At 38.7% G+C, this 22,048-nt stretch overlaps 1 protein-coding gene across 1 annotated transcript; it reads left to right on the top strand.

The window, feature by feature from the left end:
- The first annotated feature begins 1,515 nt into the window (after positions 1–1,515).
- Positions 1,516–3,588, top strand: LOC148008863 (uncharacterized). Its single transcript, XM_087673976.1, has one exon. It carries the CDS (start codon positions 1,756–1,758, stop codon positions 3,370–3,372), a length of 1,617 nt encoding a protein of 538 aa, XP_087530102.1. The 5' UTR covers positions 1,516–1,755; the 3' UTR covers positions 3,373–3,588.
- The last annotated feature ends 18,460 nt before the right edge of the window (positions 3,589–22,048 follow it).

Genomic DNA, 22,048 nt, shown 5'->3' with positions numbered 1-22,048 from the left:
TCAGAATCAATTGTTTAAATGTTTAGCCATCCTAAATGTACATACGAATCTTAATGTGAGGCTTATTGTTTCAAGCACACATTGCCTTGAATATTAAGATAAGACTTATTACTTCAAGCACACATTGCTTTTGAATATCTTAGAGTGAAGCTTCTACATTTCAACCCTTAACTAACTTCTCTATATGCCATTCACTTTGGTCTTCTTGTTACATGCTCAAGGTAATGCTTTACATAAGAGGAACCCTTTTCTTGTATAGTGAACATACTATGTGCTAAGACATGTGAAATGTGAGCGCAATTCATTGTAGGTGTTTAAGCAACTCAATGATATTGTTCACTTGGGGTTGGATAGGAATTCCTACCATGAGAATGCCACATGTCATTTGACTTATTTTGTCAGTTGGTGTATGTCAATATGCAAAAAGTAATTGGATGACAACCCATTCACTAGGGTGTATGTCAATTTGCAAAAACTAATTGGATGACAACTCATTCACTGCTTTTTCACTGTTGATGTGGCCGTGCACTTTGTTTAAAAGTAGGCCCTAAGCCTAACCATTTGTGTTCAATTGAGAGTTGTCTTGGACAACTTGCTCTCTCCAAAGAGTTTTGGCCTGTGCATCAATTGTGTCATTTCTCCATTCCATTTCTTGGTCAATGTGAATTCTTGATCAATAATATCAATTGTGTCATTTCTCCATTCCATTTCTTGGTCAATGTGAATTCTTGATCAATAATACTTAGTTGTAGTATTGATACTTGCTCTCCAAGGTTGAAAGGTATTATTGTAGTTTTCATTGGTTGATGAAAGTGCTTGAAATATATAAACAAGGGTGAAGAAAGATAATAGATGAGTAAAGTCTAGAGTATCCTCTTGGTCTAAAGCGATAGAATTATTATAAGTTAACCAAAGTTCACCGAGACATGTCACTTGGATTCTTTCCTTTCATCTTTGTATATTATTTACTCGCGAAATGGTAAAATTCTCTTGCTCCCTTTTGTTTTTCATTAGAGCTCTCTCTCTCTCTCTCTCTCTCTCTCTCTCTCCATTGGCACCACTAGTGTTCACAAAATACGTTTAACAGCAAATACATAAAATTTTAACTCAAAATTTTCGATGAATGTTTGAACCAAATTGCACATATTTACAATTTCTACAATTAAATTTTGATGGGTTTTAAAAAAAAAATTTACAATTCAGATATATTAAACCTTTGTTGGCATTGCCCTTTAGGGCATGTGCTTATATAATGGTGTGGTGACAAGGTGGTGCAAGTCCCTAAAAAAAACCCATTGCTAACTTCACTTAAGTGGTCCACTTAGCTTCGAAATGTGTAAAATACCTTACTTTTAGAGAAAGTAGAGTTTATTTTAGGAAATTGAAGAAAAATGGTGCTCTTTCTGTCTGTCTGTCTGTCTGTCTGTCTCTCTCTCATGCCAAAGAAAAAAGAAACAATGCTCTTACTTGAGATAGTACTTTTCATATCAAAGAAAAAATTCCTTGTCTTTTTCATATTAAACAACAATCCATTGTTTTTCTCAATATCAGTCAATCCATTGTTTTTTCAATATGAGACAATCCATGGACGACTGGATGGACAATTGAAGCTCAATCTTTCGAAGCATCTCTCTCTCTCTCTCTCTCTCTCTCTCTCTCTCTCTCTCTCGCATGTCTTTCCCATATGGTTGGTTGTTAAGAAATAAAACATGCAGTTTTAGCACCTGAGAGAGAGTGTGTGTATCTGCGCAAGACATGAGCCAGAACCCACCTGGATGTTCCTACCCCACCGACTTCTACCTCTTTGCCATCGCCATAAGATCCTTCTTTGTAGTCATAGCAACCCATCTGCTGGCAGGAGGGGTAGACACCACCCTGAGGGGAGCCCTTCTCTCAACCAGGCTCTTCTGGCTATGCAGGTACTACAACCCCATCAACCTGTCATGGAGGTACTACTCCATCTTTGCCTACCGGTGCATCTCAAAGGGCTGCTGGGGCAAGAGGCAGCTGGCCATCATCAACCATGAGGGGCACCCTTTCATGCCCTGTGTGCCCTTCCTGGTCACAGAGAGGCTGTGCTCCTTCGAAGTGAGGAGGCTGGAGGTCACTGGCCCTCTCAGCACCCAGGGCATCCTTACTGTCAGTTCTGCCTACCAGGGCATCCTGGGTCTCCAGTACGCCATCTCCACTGAGGGCATCCCTTACCTGCCCAACATGACTGCCCCCCTGGCCATCCTGGGCCTCTTCAGAGTCATTGTCTCCAAGTGGATTGCCAACAAGATCCAGGTGGACCCTTACCCTTACCCTCACCCTTACCCTCACTCCGGCGCCCCAGACCTGCGCCGGCTCGGCAGGACGGCCTCCAGGTTCTGGCTCTCTCCTGTGGCTTTGGCTCAGTTGGACTCTGCACACTCTTCTGTGGGTTTGGTCCCACTGGACTCAGCCCACATTGATGTACATTCTCAGGTGGGCTCATTGGAATCAGGGGTAGTTCCTGATGCTGCTTCAGGGATGCCCACAGGGGCAGTTACTGATGCATCCATGCATCCATGCACCTCAGAGATGTCCTCACCCACATCAGCATTAGGGGAACTGGATGCCGCCCCACATCAGCATTTGACTAACATTAAACTAGCACAGTGTAATTCTTACAGAGAACCCACCACTCCGGCGCAATTACAAGATGGCAACGCTCATCCCTATGCATTGCAGTCACGTCAGTTTGCATCAGAGTTAGGCTTAGTTGATATACCTCCATCTCAATCACCTTATACGGATGTACATGCATCCACACCGAGCACGACATCAAATGGATGCAATTCAGGTCCCATGCCACAGAAGACTACATCAAGTGAAGGCCGTTTTGGACCCAATGCAACCAAAGTGTTGAGAAAACCAGCAGGTGGTGACTTAAAACCAGAAGAAGAGGGTGGCTTAGGCTCGTATCCCACTCCACCGAAGTCACCTCCATACAATGCCAGCTCATATTCTTCATGTCTGGAAGGGGCCCAGTTCAATGAAGTGTTTCAGTACAAATCCAACAAGATAGTGGTGGTAGGATGGTCTTGCATCATACTAGGTCTACTGGTGCTGTCTTTTCTGCCTTACAAGGTGAAGGTGGCCTATAAGGTGCCCTCAAAGCTGCTGCAGTTCTCAATGCAGCTCTTCTATCAATACATTGCGGTCTCGCAGTTCACATTCCATGGCGTGTTGCTGTCCAAAGGGGTGCATGCTCTAGGGAATCGCATGCCCTGCTTCGACCATTGGTCCTTCAAGGTGCAGACTGTGGTCTTCATTGTGCTCTTGGCCTTCATGCTTGTCATTGGTATCATGGATTTTGTGAATCATGCTTCCTACAGAACTTGTACGTAGCCTTGGGTGTCAATGGATTAGCCATTGAAGCAAACATTAATGGAGGTAAATTAACAAACCACTGTGGCAAACATAATTGATATTGTCCATGTGCAGCTTACAAACATTGCCCACTTCAAGATATGGGAATTCTTTGCAAGTGTCCAAAGGGGTAAACATCTATTGTCTATATGGCTTTTGTTTTCTAAATGCAAAAATATTTATATACTTGGGGAGATACCTAGGATCAACCCAATGACTTGAGCTTCCCGCTCCGTAATTTGAACAAGTTTTGCTTGCTAAACCTAGCAAGTCAAACAATTGAGCAAAAAAAATTTAAGTAAAACAATTGAGCAAAAAACTAGATGCATTCTAAGTACCTGTCCTTCCATGCAAAACATCATATCTAGAATTTAACTTTTTTCCTTACCAAAAAGCCATAATTAAGCCCCACAAATAATATGATTCTACATTGAATTGTTTTGTGTCTTCTAGTAGAGACCACTTCCAACTAATAGTATGATGCAAGGCAAGTTGTTTCATAGCTTTCATCATCCTAACCCATAATCTATTTGGTTCTTACCAGCATTGCCCACTCCCAAGATATGGACACTCTATGCACAATTTCTTGGCATTCAAATGGGAAATCCTAGATCTTATATAAATATTTCATGATATTTGGAAATTGGAAGCAAAAATTTTACTTTCACTAATAGTGAAAAGGAAAAGGGATCCTTGTCTTTGTCATATTATTGTGCTTGTTTACTTTTTATTCTTGTTGGCTGGTTAACTTATCATACTACTATCCATGGTTGAATAACCAGTAATCTCAAACAAAGCCCTCCTAAGAAAAGTGAAAGGAGTGGCCAATTAGGCTTCTACATATTTAGCCCAATGTAAATTGTAAGTTTTTTTAAAAATAATGTGTGGTCATTTGCCATTAAAAAGTGAGAAAATTTACAGCATATTTCTATAGATCAGGCACTAGGCCAAAACACTCAACTTCTTACAAAACAATTTAAACACCCAATGGGTGTTTTTGATCTTTCTCAGAAACACTGTCAACTACATTTTCAATCCAGGGATGGCTTCTGCTAGGGGCATTCTTTTTCCTTACCTAAAAATGGCAGCATTCCTATGAGACCAAATAAACTTGAGCACAACTGCTCTTACAGTACTTAACAGCAATAGTGTTGCCTTATTAACTACTCCCGAGTCACCAAAAAGAGCCATCTTCATTGTGACTACATCCTTCAAGTTGGCTTGCCTCAACCATTTCTTTACTGAAGACTAGATTGATTAGACCCCTGGGCACTCCCAGAACAAGTGCTCTGCTATTTCCTCTTTGTTTCTGCACCATATACAATAAGGGGGGGATCTTAAGCATCTTGCTTAACCTGGCTCTAACAGGGAGCTTGTTCAAAACCAGTCTCCACAGAAGTGTGTTTAATCTATTTGGCTGAGTTACTTTCCAAACTCATTTTAAGCATCTCTTCCATGATGCCATCCTAGCATGAGGGAATCGCTTGCTCCAAGTTGCCCACGTTTGCATGACAACCTGAGGTGACTTATCTTTAAACTCTCTTGCCTTCATCAGGGTCCACGCCCTCTTTCCTGTAAGATTAACCATGGATTTCAGAATACGAGCATGTCATGGTTTCCCAGGAGGTGGAAACTCCAGCTTAAGCTGCTCCATAACTCTCAAGAACCATTCATTGGCGATTCTGAGTCATTGAGCTTAAAGAGCTCCTGAACTTCGTGCACATTCATCCAGGACTTGGCACTGTCATTCCAGATATCCGCCCACCTCTTGATAGCTTTCAATGCAATCCTTCTAGCCATTTTGGGTTGCTTGTGCACTGGCGCAACCTGAGGGTCGTACGGAAATGGAGAGAGCCATACGCTTAGCAATAAAGAGGGGTCTTCCCGATGTTGGGGGGATCACAAGTGCACTTGAACTCCCTCAGGATCGAGTTCCAGAGCAAGACAAGATCCTTCCCAACCTGGGACTAATGCAGTTTGATTTTAAGATCCCCTCCCAATACATCAAACTAGCAAGAACCAGGCCAATCTTTACCCCACATTCTTGCCTTGCTCATCCATTCCCTCATAAGGACTGCCCACAGCTGGTTACTCTCAGTCCTCTTGAGGGATGAGAGTGCTAATGATCGAGCTTTTGCATACATAGAGTCCAACCCAAATCCTCCCTCTCTTTTATCAGTTCATCTGCTCCCAGGAGCTTTTGCATACCGTCCATCTGCTCCCAGGAGCTTCGGTGGAATGGTGGCCATAAAGACCATCAAAGAGGTCAGAATGATCTTTGCTACAACTAGCCTTCTAGTCAGAGAGAGTTGTTGTTTTTGCCATTTCTCGAGTTTACTCTGGATCCTTTCCCTGAACCATTGGAAACGCTGGTTTAGAAGATATCCCAACACCAACAGGGCATCCTAGGTACCTGATAATTTCACCACATTTGACCAGCCTAAAGCCATACTCCAACAGCCCATGAGCTTGGCTCATTGTATGACAATGGTAAGAGCTCCATTTTGATAGTGCTGATTTTAGAAGCTCATAGTGCTGCAAACTCCTGATATAGATGCATCAGGTTATCCACCAAACTCTTCTCAGCCTGAACTACACTTGCATTCTCATCTGCAAAAAACTGCGCTGCCATGTGGGTGCCGTCAAGGAGAAGCAACCCTTTGATAGTTCCTCCAGCAACCTATTTGTCAACATGTCTCAGCAGAGGATCCATGATGAGTGCAACCCTTTGATAGTTCCTCCAGCAACCTAATTGTCAACATGTCTCAGCAGAGGATCCATGATGAGTGCAAAATAGTAAAGTTGTTTCATGATGATGAGTAGGTTTTGTGATCTGATTTACACTCATAAAGCCTATGTGAGCTACATCATTAACATGCTATATTTAATGTGATTGAAGAAATACAATTGAAAACAATAAAGAACCCTATCAATTAATATTGTGCTTGAAATCAATAAAGCATTAAGCCCTCTGAGAACTAAGTTAATCACCATTTAAAATACATTTGTTCGAATGAGGTTGAGAACCATTTATATTCCTTTTGCTTGAATAAGATAACTTTTTGATGAAGGGCAATGTCAAGGCTTATGCCACAAGTATTGTGGGCATTGAAAGGAAATTATCATGTGAATATTATCACTTATAAGGACTCATATGACTATTGGTTACTGCAATCTACATCATTGATGATGTGAATACATTACTAATATTAACTTTATTTTTGCAATTCTTTTAAAAAATGCCACATTTTAGGAAGTGATCCAATCACATGTACTCTCCATTGTGCCCATAGATTTAATGCTCTTTAAATGCTTCTAAATTCTAATACATCAATCCATATCTAGGTATTAAACACATCACCATAAACCAACTTGCAGGAAATAAAAATACATGTTGTTTTACTTTACCTATAATGAGAAGAAAATAAAAAACTAGATAACATACACAAAAAACTTGAACAACTTAGGATACAATAGAATCAAGATATATAATGAAGTAATTGAATGATAAAGTGGAATGCTCTAGATGGGCATAGTGGGGAGGTGTGTTTTATTTTGTGCATGTTGCATTAATGGTAGACTTGCACATGGCAAAGTCTCCCATTTAGAGCTCAACATGGGGCTTTGCATGTGGCTATTTATAGAACTAATCATTGGTAGAGGGATACTGATGAAGAAATGTCCAAGATGAAAAGTGTGAATGAGTGCAAATTTGATTCAAGTAGAGATTGTTAAGCTTGCATGAGAGAAATGGAGAGGATGATTGCGACAATGAGTTGAGAAAGCTTCATCAACAAAGACATTCATCCAAATAACTCGAAGGAGGACATATATCTTTGACTTGAGGTAAACATTCAAGTGCTTTTGAAATTGGTTTGCAACATTCCTTCAAAGGAACATGGAGAAGAACATGGAAGGTACATCAAAGAGAGTCACACTAGACTTAAAAAAGGTATGTGCTAATGTGCTTAGGTTTAGTTCAAAAGTGGTTTTGGTGCTCTTCATGAGCAAGCCACCCAAGCCCATGGACATAGCTACATGGTTCAACAACATATTCAAAGGTGATGGTGTGGTTGATCGAATATTTTATGGAGGAAGGGGATTCTTCGAGGTGGTATTTGACAAGAAAGAGGCGACACAAAAGATGTTGGCTTATGGTTTTTACTTTGGAATCGTGTACATTATGCCATGGCAGGTAGTTGAGGCAAGGTGCATGATTGCATTAAGGAGTGCCTAGTATGGGTGGAGATCCCAAGGTTGCCAACCTAGTTTTGGAACTTGTTCATTGACTTTGCAAATGGGTTGGGTAGACCTCTATACATACCTCCATTGGCCATCCTATTTAGGATTAGACTCTACCTCTTATGGGACACTGGAGACCAAAAATTAGAGTTTTGGACATTAATGTTGACATACCTTGGAGAGCTTAGATCCAAAATCAACTAGAGCAAGTTGCTAGCACATGTTACAATTAAAAAAGAGCATTACCTTTGGTTAAAGGTGAGAATAAGGAAAGAAAAGTGCAAGCAAAGAAATCTACATCATAAGAATGGAGGAATTAATAATGACATGTCAAAAGATGGTGATAGATAACAACCAATAAAAAATCAAAAAGGGAAATCTATGATAGCAAAGTAGAAGATGGAGGGGCCAAAGAGCACCTAGTTAAGGCTACCTCATTAAATTCTAGAACAAAGTCTCTATTCCCAAGGGAAGCAATGGAAAGGTGAAAACCTTTGTTAATATTAATTGGACACCCTTGGATTAGTTAGATCAAGAATATATAGGAATTGATGTCAAAATGCAAATGGCTTGTAGTTAAGATGGAGTCAAGCTCCATGGGGCTAGACATTTGGGATGATGAGCTACATAAACAATGCAAGAAGATTGGGTAAAAACAATGGCATTCTGGTTAATTTTTGGTTCAATGAGAAGGTTGCTCTAGAAAGAGGTGATAAAGGCTTTGAAAGATAAACTAATGATTGGAACTCATTTGATGGGAGCATAGGACTACCTTAAACTAGCATCTTTTAATGTTAAGGGCACCAATTGAGAGATTAAGAGAGGCCCATTTTGGAGGTGGAACATGCAAGGCAACTTTGACATGGTCCTAGTGTAGGAGCACAAGCTTCACACACAAAGTAGTAATTTGTTTTCTCATAGGAAATATATTCAATGCTTTTTTGGTGGGATTAAGTGTGGAGATTCAAGTTGTGCCACATTTGTCAAGGCATGCAATAGAAACCTACAACTTAGATTCAACTCTCAAGATTCAAGAATTTTCATGAAGCTTTAGACATCATCAACATCAATATGGCTTCAATAAGGCAAGGTTGATGAAAATGTTATGGAAACTTTAGCCGGCCTAACTATTGCTAGAGGCTTATTGGGGGTAAGCTTCAATATGGTGTTGGAGAATTTGGATGCTTCAACTCATCCAGCTATGACTCACAAAAGTGAGATAGAAATGCGTGAAGAAGTCATGGACCACTTGAGACTAGTTGGTGCCAAAGATTGCTCACAAATCAATGATGGTAAGTTGAACTTCAACTCCTTGAGTTATCGAGGTTATTGCTTAGATTAGATTGATGGTACTATAGTAATAGTAGGGATTGGCTACCTCTTATTGTATCCTTGGAGGTTGACTACATTTGCCTTATATTTGTTCATTCTTCTATTATTGTAATGCTTTGCTCTTTTGAGTTTTCTAGTTTCATTGGTTAACATAAATGGTTGGTGGTAAAACACAATGTTTGTGGAAAGTATTTTTGTCCCCTATCTCAGCAACATATCCTATATGATTAGGGATCTACCAAGGTAATCCTAGAATTGGTATAGAAAAAGTGATGTTTGAAACAATAATGATGTTCTTGTCTAGGACATAATTGCAGAACTAAGAAGAGCTTAAAAGAGCATTGAGGAGCCTTGGCACTAGAAAATCTCCTAAATTTGTTAGTATCTCTATAAAAATGATGTTTGACAAAAAGTCAAGGGTTACCTAAGCTAGCTAACTTTTATTGTGAAAAACGCTAGAACCTCGACTAGGCATATAATTTCTCTTGTAGCCAAGCTAACTCAATGCACTTAGTTGAATCATTGGAGGTCTATATCATTAATAGGACTAACCTACCATTAGTAAACTTTTGGGCTAAAAAATGGGTCCATTAGGGGGTTTGACACACTCTCTCTCCTAAAAATGGGGCCACTATGAAATTTTTACAAACAAACTCCAAATTTGTCAAGCCTTGGATATCTAGAATGTATTCTTCAAGCTCATTTTGTTGATCTATAACATGCCATGAGATTCTCCAAATTTCAAAAGATTAAATTGATATGACCCCCTGATGTGAAACCTATAAACTATAGATGCTGCATCAAGGGGTTTTGGACACTTTTGAAATATGAATAATTTCTTGGCATGCTATAGATCAACCAAAAGACCTCAAAGAGTGCATTCTTCTTCCATGATCCAATAAATTTGGAGTTTGTTTGCAAACATTTCACCATGGCCCCATTTTTTAGGAGAGAGAGTGAGTCAAACCCTAAGGGGCCCATTTTTTAGTCCAAACTTTTTCTAATGCAAAATATCTACCAAAGCAATGGTTAAGAGATTGACACCTATTTTGCAAAGGTGCATTAATTTGCATGAATCTAGATGTATCAAGGGTTCAACTATCTTGAATAAAGTTTTTAATGTTATTATGGCATTAGAATGGCATCTATGTCTAGCCAAAGTTTCTATTTAGCTTTACATTAATGTAAAAAAAGCTTTGAACAAGGTTGATTGGAAGTGCCTAAAGCAAGTAATGAGTAGAAGGGGCTTTGTTGAAAAGGTTTATAATCTTCCCTTTATGCTTGCAAGAAGTGCATAGGTATCTTTTGTAGTTAATGGTTCTCTCGTGGATCCTTAAGTTCTTCAGAAGGGGGGGGAGGTGGATAATCTAGACAAGTATGTGCTTTGAGTTCCTTACTATTTGTTGTGACTATGCATCAACTCTTTTTCCTTATTGATAAAATGGGCATTGAGTCCCTTACTGTTTGTTGTGACCATGCATCTACTTCTTTTTCCTTATTTTGATAAAATGGTGCAAGAAGGAAAAGTTGAAGAAATTCATTAAAAGGGGAAGAAATTGGTAGCTGGCCAAAAATATGCTAATGATACTCCAAGCAAGTAGGACCAATTTGAATAGTGCCATGCACATTTTGGAGTTTAGGAAAAAGTAGTAGGCTTTAAGATAAATTCAAAAAATCTTGCTTGATCACTTTGATTGAGGAATTTTTGTGAGGGTTCAGATGGTCAGGAAAGATTGTGAATAGAGGTGTTGTCTTTAGGTATTTGGGATTCCCTATGGGGTTTCAATTTAGTGACTCAGTAACTAAAATTTATTGGATCCTAAAGAGGCTAAAAAAGAAGGTCAACAATTGGAAATCCATGGCATGACCATTGCATATTAGTCCCAAGATTTTGAAAGTCTCCATTTACCTAGATTTGAGATTCTATGTTCCACTTATGCACTAGAATTAGAGGCTTCAAAAGACATGAGATTCTTATGGGGAAAGTTTGGGAAGCCTATATGTTTGGCTTCTATTATCATTGAACACTTAAGAAATGGGCTAGAGGATGGCAATTTGCAACTAATAAGCGTGGACTTTGAAGTTGATGCTAGAGTGAAATTGCTAAGAAGATGTTGGGATTAGGAAATACCATAGACCTTGATGTTAGAATATATTATGTATCCAAGTATAGGAGGTTTTGTGAGGCATTGGGCCTCCGAATTTTAGATTTCTTTGCTCCTCATGCGATATCCACCGTGATTAGAGCTCAATGATTATTTTCAACTTGCTTACTTCTTGGAAGGAAAGTTCTCATTAAGGCATAATAGGATAGTTTTGTTCTAAGCTTACATAGAGAAGACATCATCTTTCAGTCATTGGTGTTTCAACCACAATATCTTCAATGAAGAAAGGAATCTTTAGAGTGGAGTAATGGCTAGACTCATGATAAGATGTTGATAGTGGAGTAGAGTTTGAGCAAATGGAATCTCTCAAGGGCTTTTAGGCATGCATGGGACTTTGTAGCTAGGAAAATTGTGTTAATAATATGAAGACATAATTAAGATAGAAGTGAGAGGATTCCCTCTCTTAGGTTTGGTGATAAAGAGATTTCAAGTGGACTCCATCAACAAAAGTCAATAGGCTACTAATAAACATGAATGTTGTTGTGTGAGGGATTGGTAAGGTGTGGGAGATGGACTTCTCCAAATGATTGGCATGTATTTTAAAAGGTGTTTGGGCCTTGAAACCACCCTTCAAGACATAGTATGTTCCTAGAGCGTGCTCACACAAGCTCTAATGATATCTCATAAACTTGATAAGAGGAATTTCCAATGGGAAGTGCCCGTGTGGGGGAGGAGTCAATGAAGCATTTGATTTGGGATGGTTGTGTAGTGGGATGGGGGACTTGGCAAGGAGTTCCAGCAGTGTTGTTCATTGATGACTACAATAGGAAAATATTGTTGGAATTCCTTCTTGATAAAGATCAAGCTTTTGGTAAGTTTAAAGAAGGGCTAAACCTTGTGGAAAATGAAATAGAAAAGAAATGTGAAGAAATTTAGAACAAATGATATGGTGAGTTCAACTAAGGAGTTTGAAGTCTATTATAAGAGCAAAGATATTCTTAGCAGAATGGTATTGTTGAATGCTTGAATCACATCATTATTAAAATGGCAAGGTGTATGCTTAAGAGCAAGGGATTCCCTAACCAGGTTTGGGCTAAAGTTATTAATCCTGTAACCTACATTCTCAATTAGAGCTACACCATGACTCTAGATGAAAAAATATGGTTTCTTTTGTTTCTCAACATTGGTACTTTTTGCACCCATGAGGTAGCCTACAATGATTAAAAAACCATATGTCACATTTTAGAACTTCTGGATGAATGTTTTGCACATGTTCTAAAGAATAATAAAAACAACTTAAAACCAAAAAGCACCAAATATATCTTCATGGGTTATAATGATAAGCAAAAGGCTTACAAACTATATCAACAAGATAAAGAAACAATTATAGCAAGCCCTGTGGTGTTCAAAGAATTTCCATATACAGTGGAGCAAAAGGTAAGTTCTTCCACTTGATTATTAAAAGCAACGAAATACTCTTTACTATGAAGTGGTCCCAAGAGCTATCTCTATCAAACAAAAATTACTTCATTATGAAAATTTTCCAAGAGGAGAAAGCATCATCTTCAAATGATGAGGAGAAATTTCACCAACATGCCATCACACCATTAAAAAAATTATTGTTGTGATGGATGACACAACTCTATGATTGAAATAATCGTGTCTACATTTATTGAGGAAAAGTAAAATGGACCATTAAATCTCATAGAATGAGGAACAAAGATAGGCTTTTGCTCATGTAGTCAATATGACATTGATGGCTAAGATTATGAGAGAAGTAAAGGCTCGAATCCTTAGACTTGCAAGAAGTAGTTAACAAATTTAGCATGGAGTGATGCAAGCTAAGTACGACCACATAATGAAGAATGACACTTGGAAGCTACTTGATAAGCCATCCAAGAGTTAAGTTATTGGCACCAAGTGGGTCTTGAAGGTAAAGTACAAGGCTAATGAAATCTTAGAAAAGCACAAAGCTAGATTGGTTACACAAGGATTTCACAAGTTAAAGGATTTGATTTCCGAGAATCATTTGCTCCAATTGCTAGAATAACTCGCACAACACTTATAGTGACCACTCACAAGAAGCGGCCACTTTACCAAATGGATATTAAATCAACATCATTCTTAAATGTTGACCTTAAGAAGGAGATTTGGAAAAAATGAACTTTCTTTTAGCCCCTTTAGCCCCTTACTCTCTCTTCAAAACAAAGAAAATTGGAGAGAAGAATATAAAATAATCCTCTTTTCTCTCCACCTTCTTAATCTTGTTTTGTCTTTGTTATATTATCCACAAAAAAATTGCTCACATTCCTTATCTCTCCTCATTCAATAGTCCTATTTTATAAAATTTTATATTCAAATAAAGATTAGTCGTGGAAGTGTGATGTTTCATTTCCAATGCCAAATGATTAGTAGATATGACATACTTCATTTTTAATAGAAAATGAGAAACGTAAAATATCAAGAGTTTCTTTCAATATCTTTTAGGGAGTTTTTATATACTAGCTTTTGGTCAAGACACAAAATTTTTGGTCAATTTTCATAATTTAAAAAAAAAAACTAGAGGTAAAATTGAATTTTCTAATATTCAAAAACCCTTGGAATCTTTAAGCTCTTCTACCCTATTCTACTTCTCTTCTAACATTCAAAAAACCTTGGACGTTCCTTCTCTCAGAGCTCTATTGTATCCTCTTCTACTCCATTCCACTTCTCTAAGCTCTTCTACTCCACTCCACTTCTCTTAGATCTCTATTGTATCCTCTTCTCTATGCCTTTCCAGTCTACCTTTTCGTAGTCAACTAACCCCTATTCTGTGACCTATCTTGTATTCTTTTGTCTATTTACTCCATAAAATGAAAATATGAATAATAGAAAATAAAGACTTACAAATTAACTATAAGGAGTATACTCATTTTTTCAAAAGAACACAACACGCTCATTCTAATCCTTAAGTTTACAGAGATGTAGGTAAATGGAGTTGAAGCATGTAGAAGAACACAACATGCTCATTCCCATCCTTAAGTTTTATAGAGATGCAAGTAGATGGAGTTGAAGCATGTAGAAGCACCATATTTTAGGAGTCCACTCTCAACCTTATTCATTGAGTTTTTAGATTTCTTTTTGTGTAAAAAAAGGTAGCTAGACCTAAAGTAGTTATAAAGAAGCTTCCACTTAGATGGAGACTAAGTACAATGGCCATTAAGGGAATCAAGAAGTATCAATGCTCTTTTTATCTTATCATTCCAAAGGCTAGCTTCTCATTCTTTTCCAAACAATTGATTTGATATTTATAATATCTATAATATTGATTTTGCTCAGAGCCATGATTACAAAAAGATCCACCCTATTGAAGGAAAATTACCCTACCTATAGTTTCGGCCTCCCAATGCACACCACATCATACTCATACATATTTTCTATCATAGGACCGAGTATGAGCACCACCAAAATTGACCAAAGCCACCTAGTTCTTGCTTTGCCATATGGGGAACCTTCTACACATGACTTGTACTCATACATATTTTCTATCATAGGACCAGGGTATGAGCACCACCAAAAGTGACCAAAGCCACCTAGGTCTCACTTTGCCATATGGGGAACCTTCTACACATGACCTCTACCTAGATGTTGGTCAGGTGGTGGTTGTAGGTGTAAAAAGATCAGATTGGATATAAGAGCCCCAGCAAAGTCCTTGGGGAGGTGTAATGGTGATCAATTCTATTGAACATATAGAGCATGGACTTGACTTAGAATATTTCATGTTATAAATTAAACCAAAATTTTCATTTCCTAGTAGTTCTAGTTACCATTCGCTTCCAAGTGTAATATTTCCACACAATAAAAGTTAGTTGGTTAGTTTGAAAGTTAGTTAGTCAATTAATAAGTTAGTAAGATTACTAACTAAAGACTAACTAAGGTAAAAACTAACTAATATTAATTATTAATAATTTTTATTTAATTTAAAATATTTTATTTAGAAAATCGAGAGTCATAAATCTAATATTTTTCTCGGATTGAAAAGGACCATAGCCACCCTTCATGTAAATTACAATGTGAACGAGACTTATGAGTTATATTAATCACTAGGTTAATGTGTATAGTTTGGATGGTCTAAAAATATTAGATTTTGGGCAAAACTAGTATATTTTGGATATTTTAGATATTATCCTAAAAAAAGATATGGAGATTTTTAGAACTGGATGTCATTTAAAAGAAAAGACAAGTGATATTTTAGTTAGTTTGGAGATTTTATAAAAAGAAAATAATAAAGAGAGGATTTGTGAAATCGCGCGCACTGCGATTGCAGTACACATGCAGGACATTACTTTGAACAGAGAAAAGAAGAAGGAGTGAACTAAGAGCTTTCTAAGCAAGTGTCTTGGAGTTTTACCCCCCTTTCGGAACCAATGGAACTATTAGATTTATGATCTGAGCATCAGATCACTGATCTTTCCAAGATCCCCCTCCACAAAGAGCTCTACTTCTCAACCACAAGCCCTCTTCTCTAATTCACTATAAATATGAGGCATGGGAGAGGCATAAGAAAGCATAAGGAGACCCCGAGAGGCTACGAGAGAGAGGTAGAGAGAAGGATACCCCTCCAAGAGATTGTGAGGAAGAGCTTGAAAGAGAGTTTGAGAGAGAGAGAGAGAGAGAGAGAGAGAAGAGTCACCTCGAGAGGCTACAAGGAAGAGAATTAGCACAATTCCCTCTATCTCGGTCCTCGACTTAACCATCTTCTCTTACGCTCTCCCATCTTGAATCTATTCCACCTTCTTAATCTCTTGAGTCTACCTGTGGATGATGGCCTCCATGCGAAGAATGTTGCGTGAGGATGACAATCATGCAACCAACAACAAGGCTTCGGGCAAAGGCATCACTGTCAATCCAACTGCGGTTCTGGTCGTAAGTAATGTATTTTCAAATTGATAGATTCTTGCTTTGATTCTCGTATGAGATACGTTAGGCCCCATACTACAATGCGCGAGTATAGGTCATGGGAAATGATAAATTTTAGCTCACCTATTCGAAAGAGGGAGTTTGTGAAGTGCATATATCAAGGGAAGATAATTGCATCTAGTTACATATGACTTATTTGCTAGTAGAGCAATTACAAGAAATAATTAGTCAAGCGTTATGAATGGCATAGTCGTCAAAATAATGACATTAAAAGATTGTGCATACAAGTGCTAGATTTAAGTATAGTCAAGGGTTATGTTACAAATAGTATAATTACTAAAAGAATATGACATTGAGAATCATGAATAGAAAGTACTAGTTTAAAGTTTAAATACTTCAAAAGTACTTAGTCTAAGAGCCCAAATATTAAGAAAAACTAGATTCTAGGTCAATGCAAGGCCTGTTGGAGTCTAATTACTTGAGATCATCTCGCACTTATCTTATCAAGTATTTACACGTTATGCCTATAACATGTTTTATATATGAGGATAATTTTCTAGTTGCCTCATGACTTAACTAAGAGCTAGTACAAGAAATTAATCATAAGGGTTAAAACTAAGATGTCTTGAGATCCGTTCGATAACGATGACTTTTGCCAATCCAAATCCAGGGTTGGGTTATCAATCAAGGTAAGTGACCTATAGAACTTACATCATGAATAGTGTTTGAACCCTTAACATATGCCCTAGCCGAAGGAAGGAAGTGTTAAGAAACATTTTTGCATAGTATTGCTCTTAGATCCCAAGGGGGAGAGCAAATATACGATGGAAATGTTATATCGTCTATTCTTGCATTGAATGGAAAGAATGCAATTGGTTTTGTTGGTTGATCGAACAACATCGTAAATGCTTTTACATTTAACTGGTTGTTAGTTGTTGTTTGGATGATTATTCTAACTGCTTGTGATTTATGGTAAATGCATGGCAAGGGTCTGTGATGACAAGTCGCCATGGGAATAAAGGGATGTTTTCTTGGAAAATGATATTAGGGCTGAATGCCTTGTTTGTGCTTGATTCTTAAAGGATTTAATTAAGGAAGGATATATTGCACGGGTGGATCACCTCCATGATTGCACCGCAGATTAACCCGAGAGGGCACTACTCGATTCATGGGCCGAAGGTCGAGTGGTGAAAAGGCCAACCACGGGAATGATGTTTCGCTCCTAGATAGCTTGCGGGTCAGTTAGAGCTCTGGACACCCCTTGCTAGGTCTAGAATGGAGTTGAAGACCTCCGTGGCCCCCAACATCTGGGCATGTTGGGAGATCCTATTCTAGATAAAGGATTGAGTTTGTGGTGCCATGTGAATTGGACTAGTTACTTTTGCAGGGCAGAAGGGATACTTCTGTTGGACAAAAGCGACACATAATTTCTCCTGTATGGGCGGGAGACAAAGATTAACTTGAAGATAAGTTAAGGAACTTGTTTGTCAATAGATTGCTTTGCTCTGTTTTTGTGTTTGTGCTATAAGTTATGTGAACGAACTCTGTTCCCTAAAAGGCTTAATTAATGAAGCTGACTTTAAGCGTCACACATAAATGTGGTAGGACCTAATTAAAAAACTAAAGCTATTAAGGGAAGTGAGTGGGCGGAACCCCCGACGGGTCTGTCCTACGGCAGGGTGGTCCCAAAAAGCTAGGAGACTTCTCACAAGGTTTACCGTCTTCGACCTTAGAAATTGTTAGGATAGAACCTCGATTCATGCCGTTTTAGGGGACTGGAATGGGACTATGCCCTATGGTGAGCAGTGCATCCCTCTCGTTTCCCATTCTCTTTGAACCAAGTGCAGCATGGGTCTGCTTTGGATTGGGTATCTCTGCGTAAAGTAGGATGTCCAAAACCCGACGCTAGAATGCTATCATGAGACCTTGACAACTAGGAACCCAAATTTCAGGTCGATCCTAGTGGGTTCAGTCGGTGAACATTCCGTTGCAAGGCGGATTCGGGAAACCCTAGGTGACAAAACTCGGAACATTCCTTGGGAGTGCCGGGCAGCGACACTTAGATTCATTTCTCGATAGACCGCTAAAAGAGTGCCTGGAAAGCCGATGGGCGGGCACCTTACACCAAGAATCTATAAGAGAATGCTACTTCTTTGTCCTTCATAATTTTAATTTATTTCACATCCAAGAATAAAAGAATCAATGTTATTTTCTCCTAGTAGAATTTGCATTTGGTTTGGTTTCAAATGTATCAAATTTTCATGGGGTTATACTTTTAATCTCATATCCAATGTAGTATATAAAATGTCTAAATCTTAGTAACAATCATTATGGAAACCTACATGTGTGGTTTTCAATTTTTTGAAGGACACAATGTGTGCTTACATTACCCATGTATTACTACATCCTATTTGTGGTATCTGCCACCCCTTGACTATAAGTGTTTTGATTCTTGTGATCATTGTCTTTATGGCATGTAGACTCATAGTTTGCAAAGTAGCGTTACACACATGGGTGAGCCTCAGGCCCTTGTTCATTCTAATGTTTATGGGCCTATGCCACCCTGCAAATCATTAGATGGTGCAAAGTATTTTGTTACTTTCATTGATGATTACTCATATAAGGTCTAGGCATACCCCATAAAGCAAAAAATCAAAAATCTTGTATATGTTTCAGTGTTGGCTTACTTTTGTTAAGAACCACTTTGGGTATCAAATGAAATGCTTATGATCTGAGAATGGGGCAAGTATGTATCTAAATCCTTTGAATAGTTTTTTATGAGAGAGGTATTAAGCATTAGTTCACCATCATGTGCATCCCACTTTAGAATAATATTGCTAAGCACATGAACATGATGATTTAGGAGTGACTCCATAAATAGTAGGCTTAGTCAGGTAGGTTCACCTCAATACTTTTGGGCTAAGGCAATTACTACTATCATACATTTGATTAATTAATTCCCATGTACTGCTCTTGACAATCAAGTTGCAACGAAGGTATGGTTTGGAAAACCTCCATCATATGCTCATTTGTGTACCTTTGGTTGTGAGGCTTTCTGCCATGTTCCCAAGGACAAACATAATAAACTGGATCCTAAGTTCGTGAAATGCATCTTTCTTGGCTATGGAGATGTAAATGAGATGGGATATTACTTATGGTATCTGCAGGCTCAAAAGGTCATATGCAGCCATCATGTTGTTTTCCATGAGGAGAAAATGCACAAGAAGCCTGAGCAAGTCATTGAGGTATGCAGGGTGATATTTCAAGAGAAACCTCAAGTTACTGTACAACTAGCTAGACATTTTGCAATAGCTAATGCTCCAATGATTGAGGACCTTGATGTTAGAGAGGACATACAAGCCCCACAACTTCTTTTGAGGAAATGTCCTTGAGATAAACGTTAGCTTGATCAGTTTGCACCCACTACGGATTATGCTATGGTGAGCCTCTTAACTATGATGAGGCCATGCGCATAAGTGATACTCACTCTTGGGAGAGGACTATGCAGTCAAAGTATTACTCATTGCAAAAAAATCATATATAGGAGTTGATTCCTTTGCCTAGTGGAAAGAGTGCTTTGCTATGCAAGTGGAGGTACAAGTTGAAAGGTACCCCTAGATGCTCCATGCCAGCCTATAATGCCAGATTGGTTACTAAGGGTTTTAAGCAAGAGTATGGTATTGACTTCGATGAATTCTTCTCTCCTATAGTCAAGATTACTACCCTATGCTTGGTTTTGGCTTTGGTTGTGTGCAGCTAGACCTGGATCTCTATCAAATGGATGTCAAGATGGCTTTCTTACATGGGGACTTGCATGATGAGATTTATATATAGTAGCCGAAGGGCTTTGGAAAAAAAGTGAAGGTGATGACCAGGAAATCAATGCAAATAAAGGCAGAAAAATGTGCTCACACGGAAACAATTTTTTGTAAAATGACTCATTGCAATTGTACCCCTTTGTTAAAATTCCAAATATGAAGCAATGTAAAATGTGTAGTCCAAAAGGCTCACATTTAAAAAAATGTTGAAAGGAAAGGAAAGGTCAAACCCTTTTGTCTCATTCCAAAAATTGAAAGGTCCTTAGACCTTAGTCCAATGTATGAAAATTTGAATTTTTATAATTCAAGAAAGGAAAAGGAGGTGGTTGCAGCCATGGGATTTGGGAGGTGGGAGGTTGAGGTGGTTACACCCTCTCTCTTCCTTTATCTTCTCCTCTCACGGTTCATTTCTCCCTCTCTCATTTTGGCACAACACTTGCCTTCTTGTTCTTGTTTCCCTCTCTTGTGCTCCTTTGCAAGATCTCATGGAGAGTGAGGAAGAGGAAGAGGGTGAGGATGGAAGAATTGTTCAATTTCTTGTGTGCCTTCCTCTTGTGTGTTTGGAGAGTATGGTTCTTGGTGAGAAGAATGAGAGTTTTCTTGCAGGTTTTGTGGCCAGCAAATGTATTTACAGCCTCTCTTGGCCAGTTCGTGGTTCTATTTGTGCCGTGGCAGGGTGCTCTTCATTTGGTGCACTGGCCGGGAAATTGAGGTGGTTATGGAGCTTGCAAGAAAGAATGGGCTTTGAAGTACCATTTCAGCCATTACAAGTTTCAAAGGATGCTGTTAAAGGTCAATGTGCATACTAAAGAATGTATCAAGAAGAAAAGAATAGAAGGTTACACACAGTGATGTCCGCCTTGCTCACCTTCCTCGAGGACATTGTATAAAGTCGTGATGCAGGGTTAATGGCGCCGCCATTCTTGACGATGGCCAGCGGATCCTAATAGACAAGAAGGTGGCGGCGAGGGGGGGAGGCGGCCTGCACAGAGAGCAGAGACTCTGATGCAAGTACGAGGCACAGCAGCATCAACGACACCATGAGCACACTGTAATCTCTCATCGTCTGATGGACCGTGACCAGCATCTCGTGATAGTCACCTGCGTGATGAGGCAGTCCTGGTGAAGCATATAGACTTGCTCTCTCTCTCTCTCTTCCCGGCTCCTTGAGCCTCCCAGCAGTTATCTCGAGAGATTCAGCTGCCCTTTCGCTTGACAACATCGGCAACTCCATCGCCTTCTCCTCACGACATCCGTCTGTCTTTTTTCACGTTGTCTTTTCCTCCATACGTCCACGCAGGCCAATCATCCATCGGTGCCTGAAAAAAACATTATCCTTTCCTTCTTTATTTCCAACGTTGGCTATTACAAACAGATATATTTTGCAATTAAAAAAAAACCTTAAGGATTGATATTTCCACAACTACTTTGTTGGTAGTTCATATGCTATTTCTTTTCTATCTTGAATTCATTCTTTCTTCCACCCACAATACCCTCCAACACACCAAGATTTATTTTTCCTTTTCTTTTGTTGTTTTTGGTAATAAAACCCACATCTTTTTTCCTTTTTAACAACAACTGGGTGGGAGAACTCTAAATCAATATCTTTTGTAAGGGTGTACTTCATTTATATATCTTTTTTGGGTTTTCTTATGTGCTTCATTGGTGGTTATCTTTCATTCTATATTGAGTGTGATGTTGCTCTTGTTCACAAATTGTTGAAAAGCCCTATCTTTCGAGTTTTGTTTGGAGTGTTTTATAACCTAGGCTCAACGTCCTAGTTGTGATTCTATTTTGTGTGTTATTTCCCTCCTTATCCAATGGCAATTCAAAGATGATGAAGAAAAAAATGAAGACCGAAGATTGAAGATGAAGTTTTTCAAGGATTTGATCATGGTCCTTCTTCAAATTTGTTCGCGGGGACGCTTCACACTTAAGTGTGGGAGGAAATGATGACCAGGAAATCAATGCAAATAAAGGCACAAAAATGTGCTCACATGGAAACAATTTTTTGTAAAATGACTCATTGCAATTGTACCCCTTTGTTAAAATTCAAAATATGAAGCAATGTAAAATGTGTAGTCCAAAAGGCTCACATTTAAAAAAATGTTGAAAGGAAAGGAAAGGTCAAACCCTTTTGTCTCATTCCAAAAATTGAAAGGTCCTTAGACCTTAGTCCAATGTATGCAACTTTGAATTTTTATAATTCAAGAAAGGAAAAGGAGGTGGTTGCAGCCGTGGGATTTGGGAGGTGGGAGG

Source organism: Lygodium microphyllum, unplaced genomic scaffold (genome assembly GCF_053477565.2).
Source record: "Lygodium microphyllum isolate KBCC unplaced genomic scaffold, Lygodium_microphyllum_v1.1.10 scaffold_57, whole genome shotgun sequence".
NCBI lineage: Eukaryota > Viridiplantae > Streptophyta > Polypodiopsida > Schizaeales > Lygodiaceae > Lygodium > Lygodium microphyllum.
This window is presented reverse-complemented; position numbering and strand designations above follow the sequence as displayed.

What these genes read in the sequence shown, in the direction of transcription:
- LOC148008863 (XM_087673976.1), top strand. Translation starts at nt 1,756, where the DNA reads ATGAGCCAGAACCCACCTGGATGTTCCTACCCCACCGACTTCTACCTC.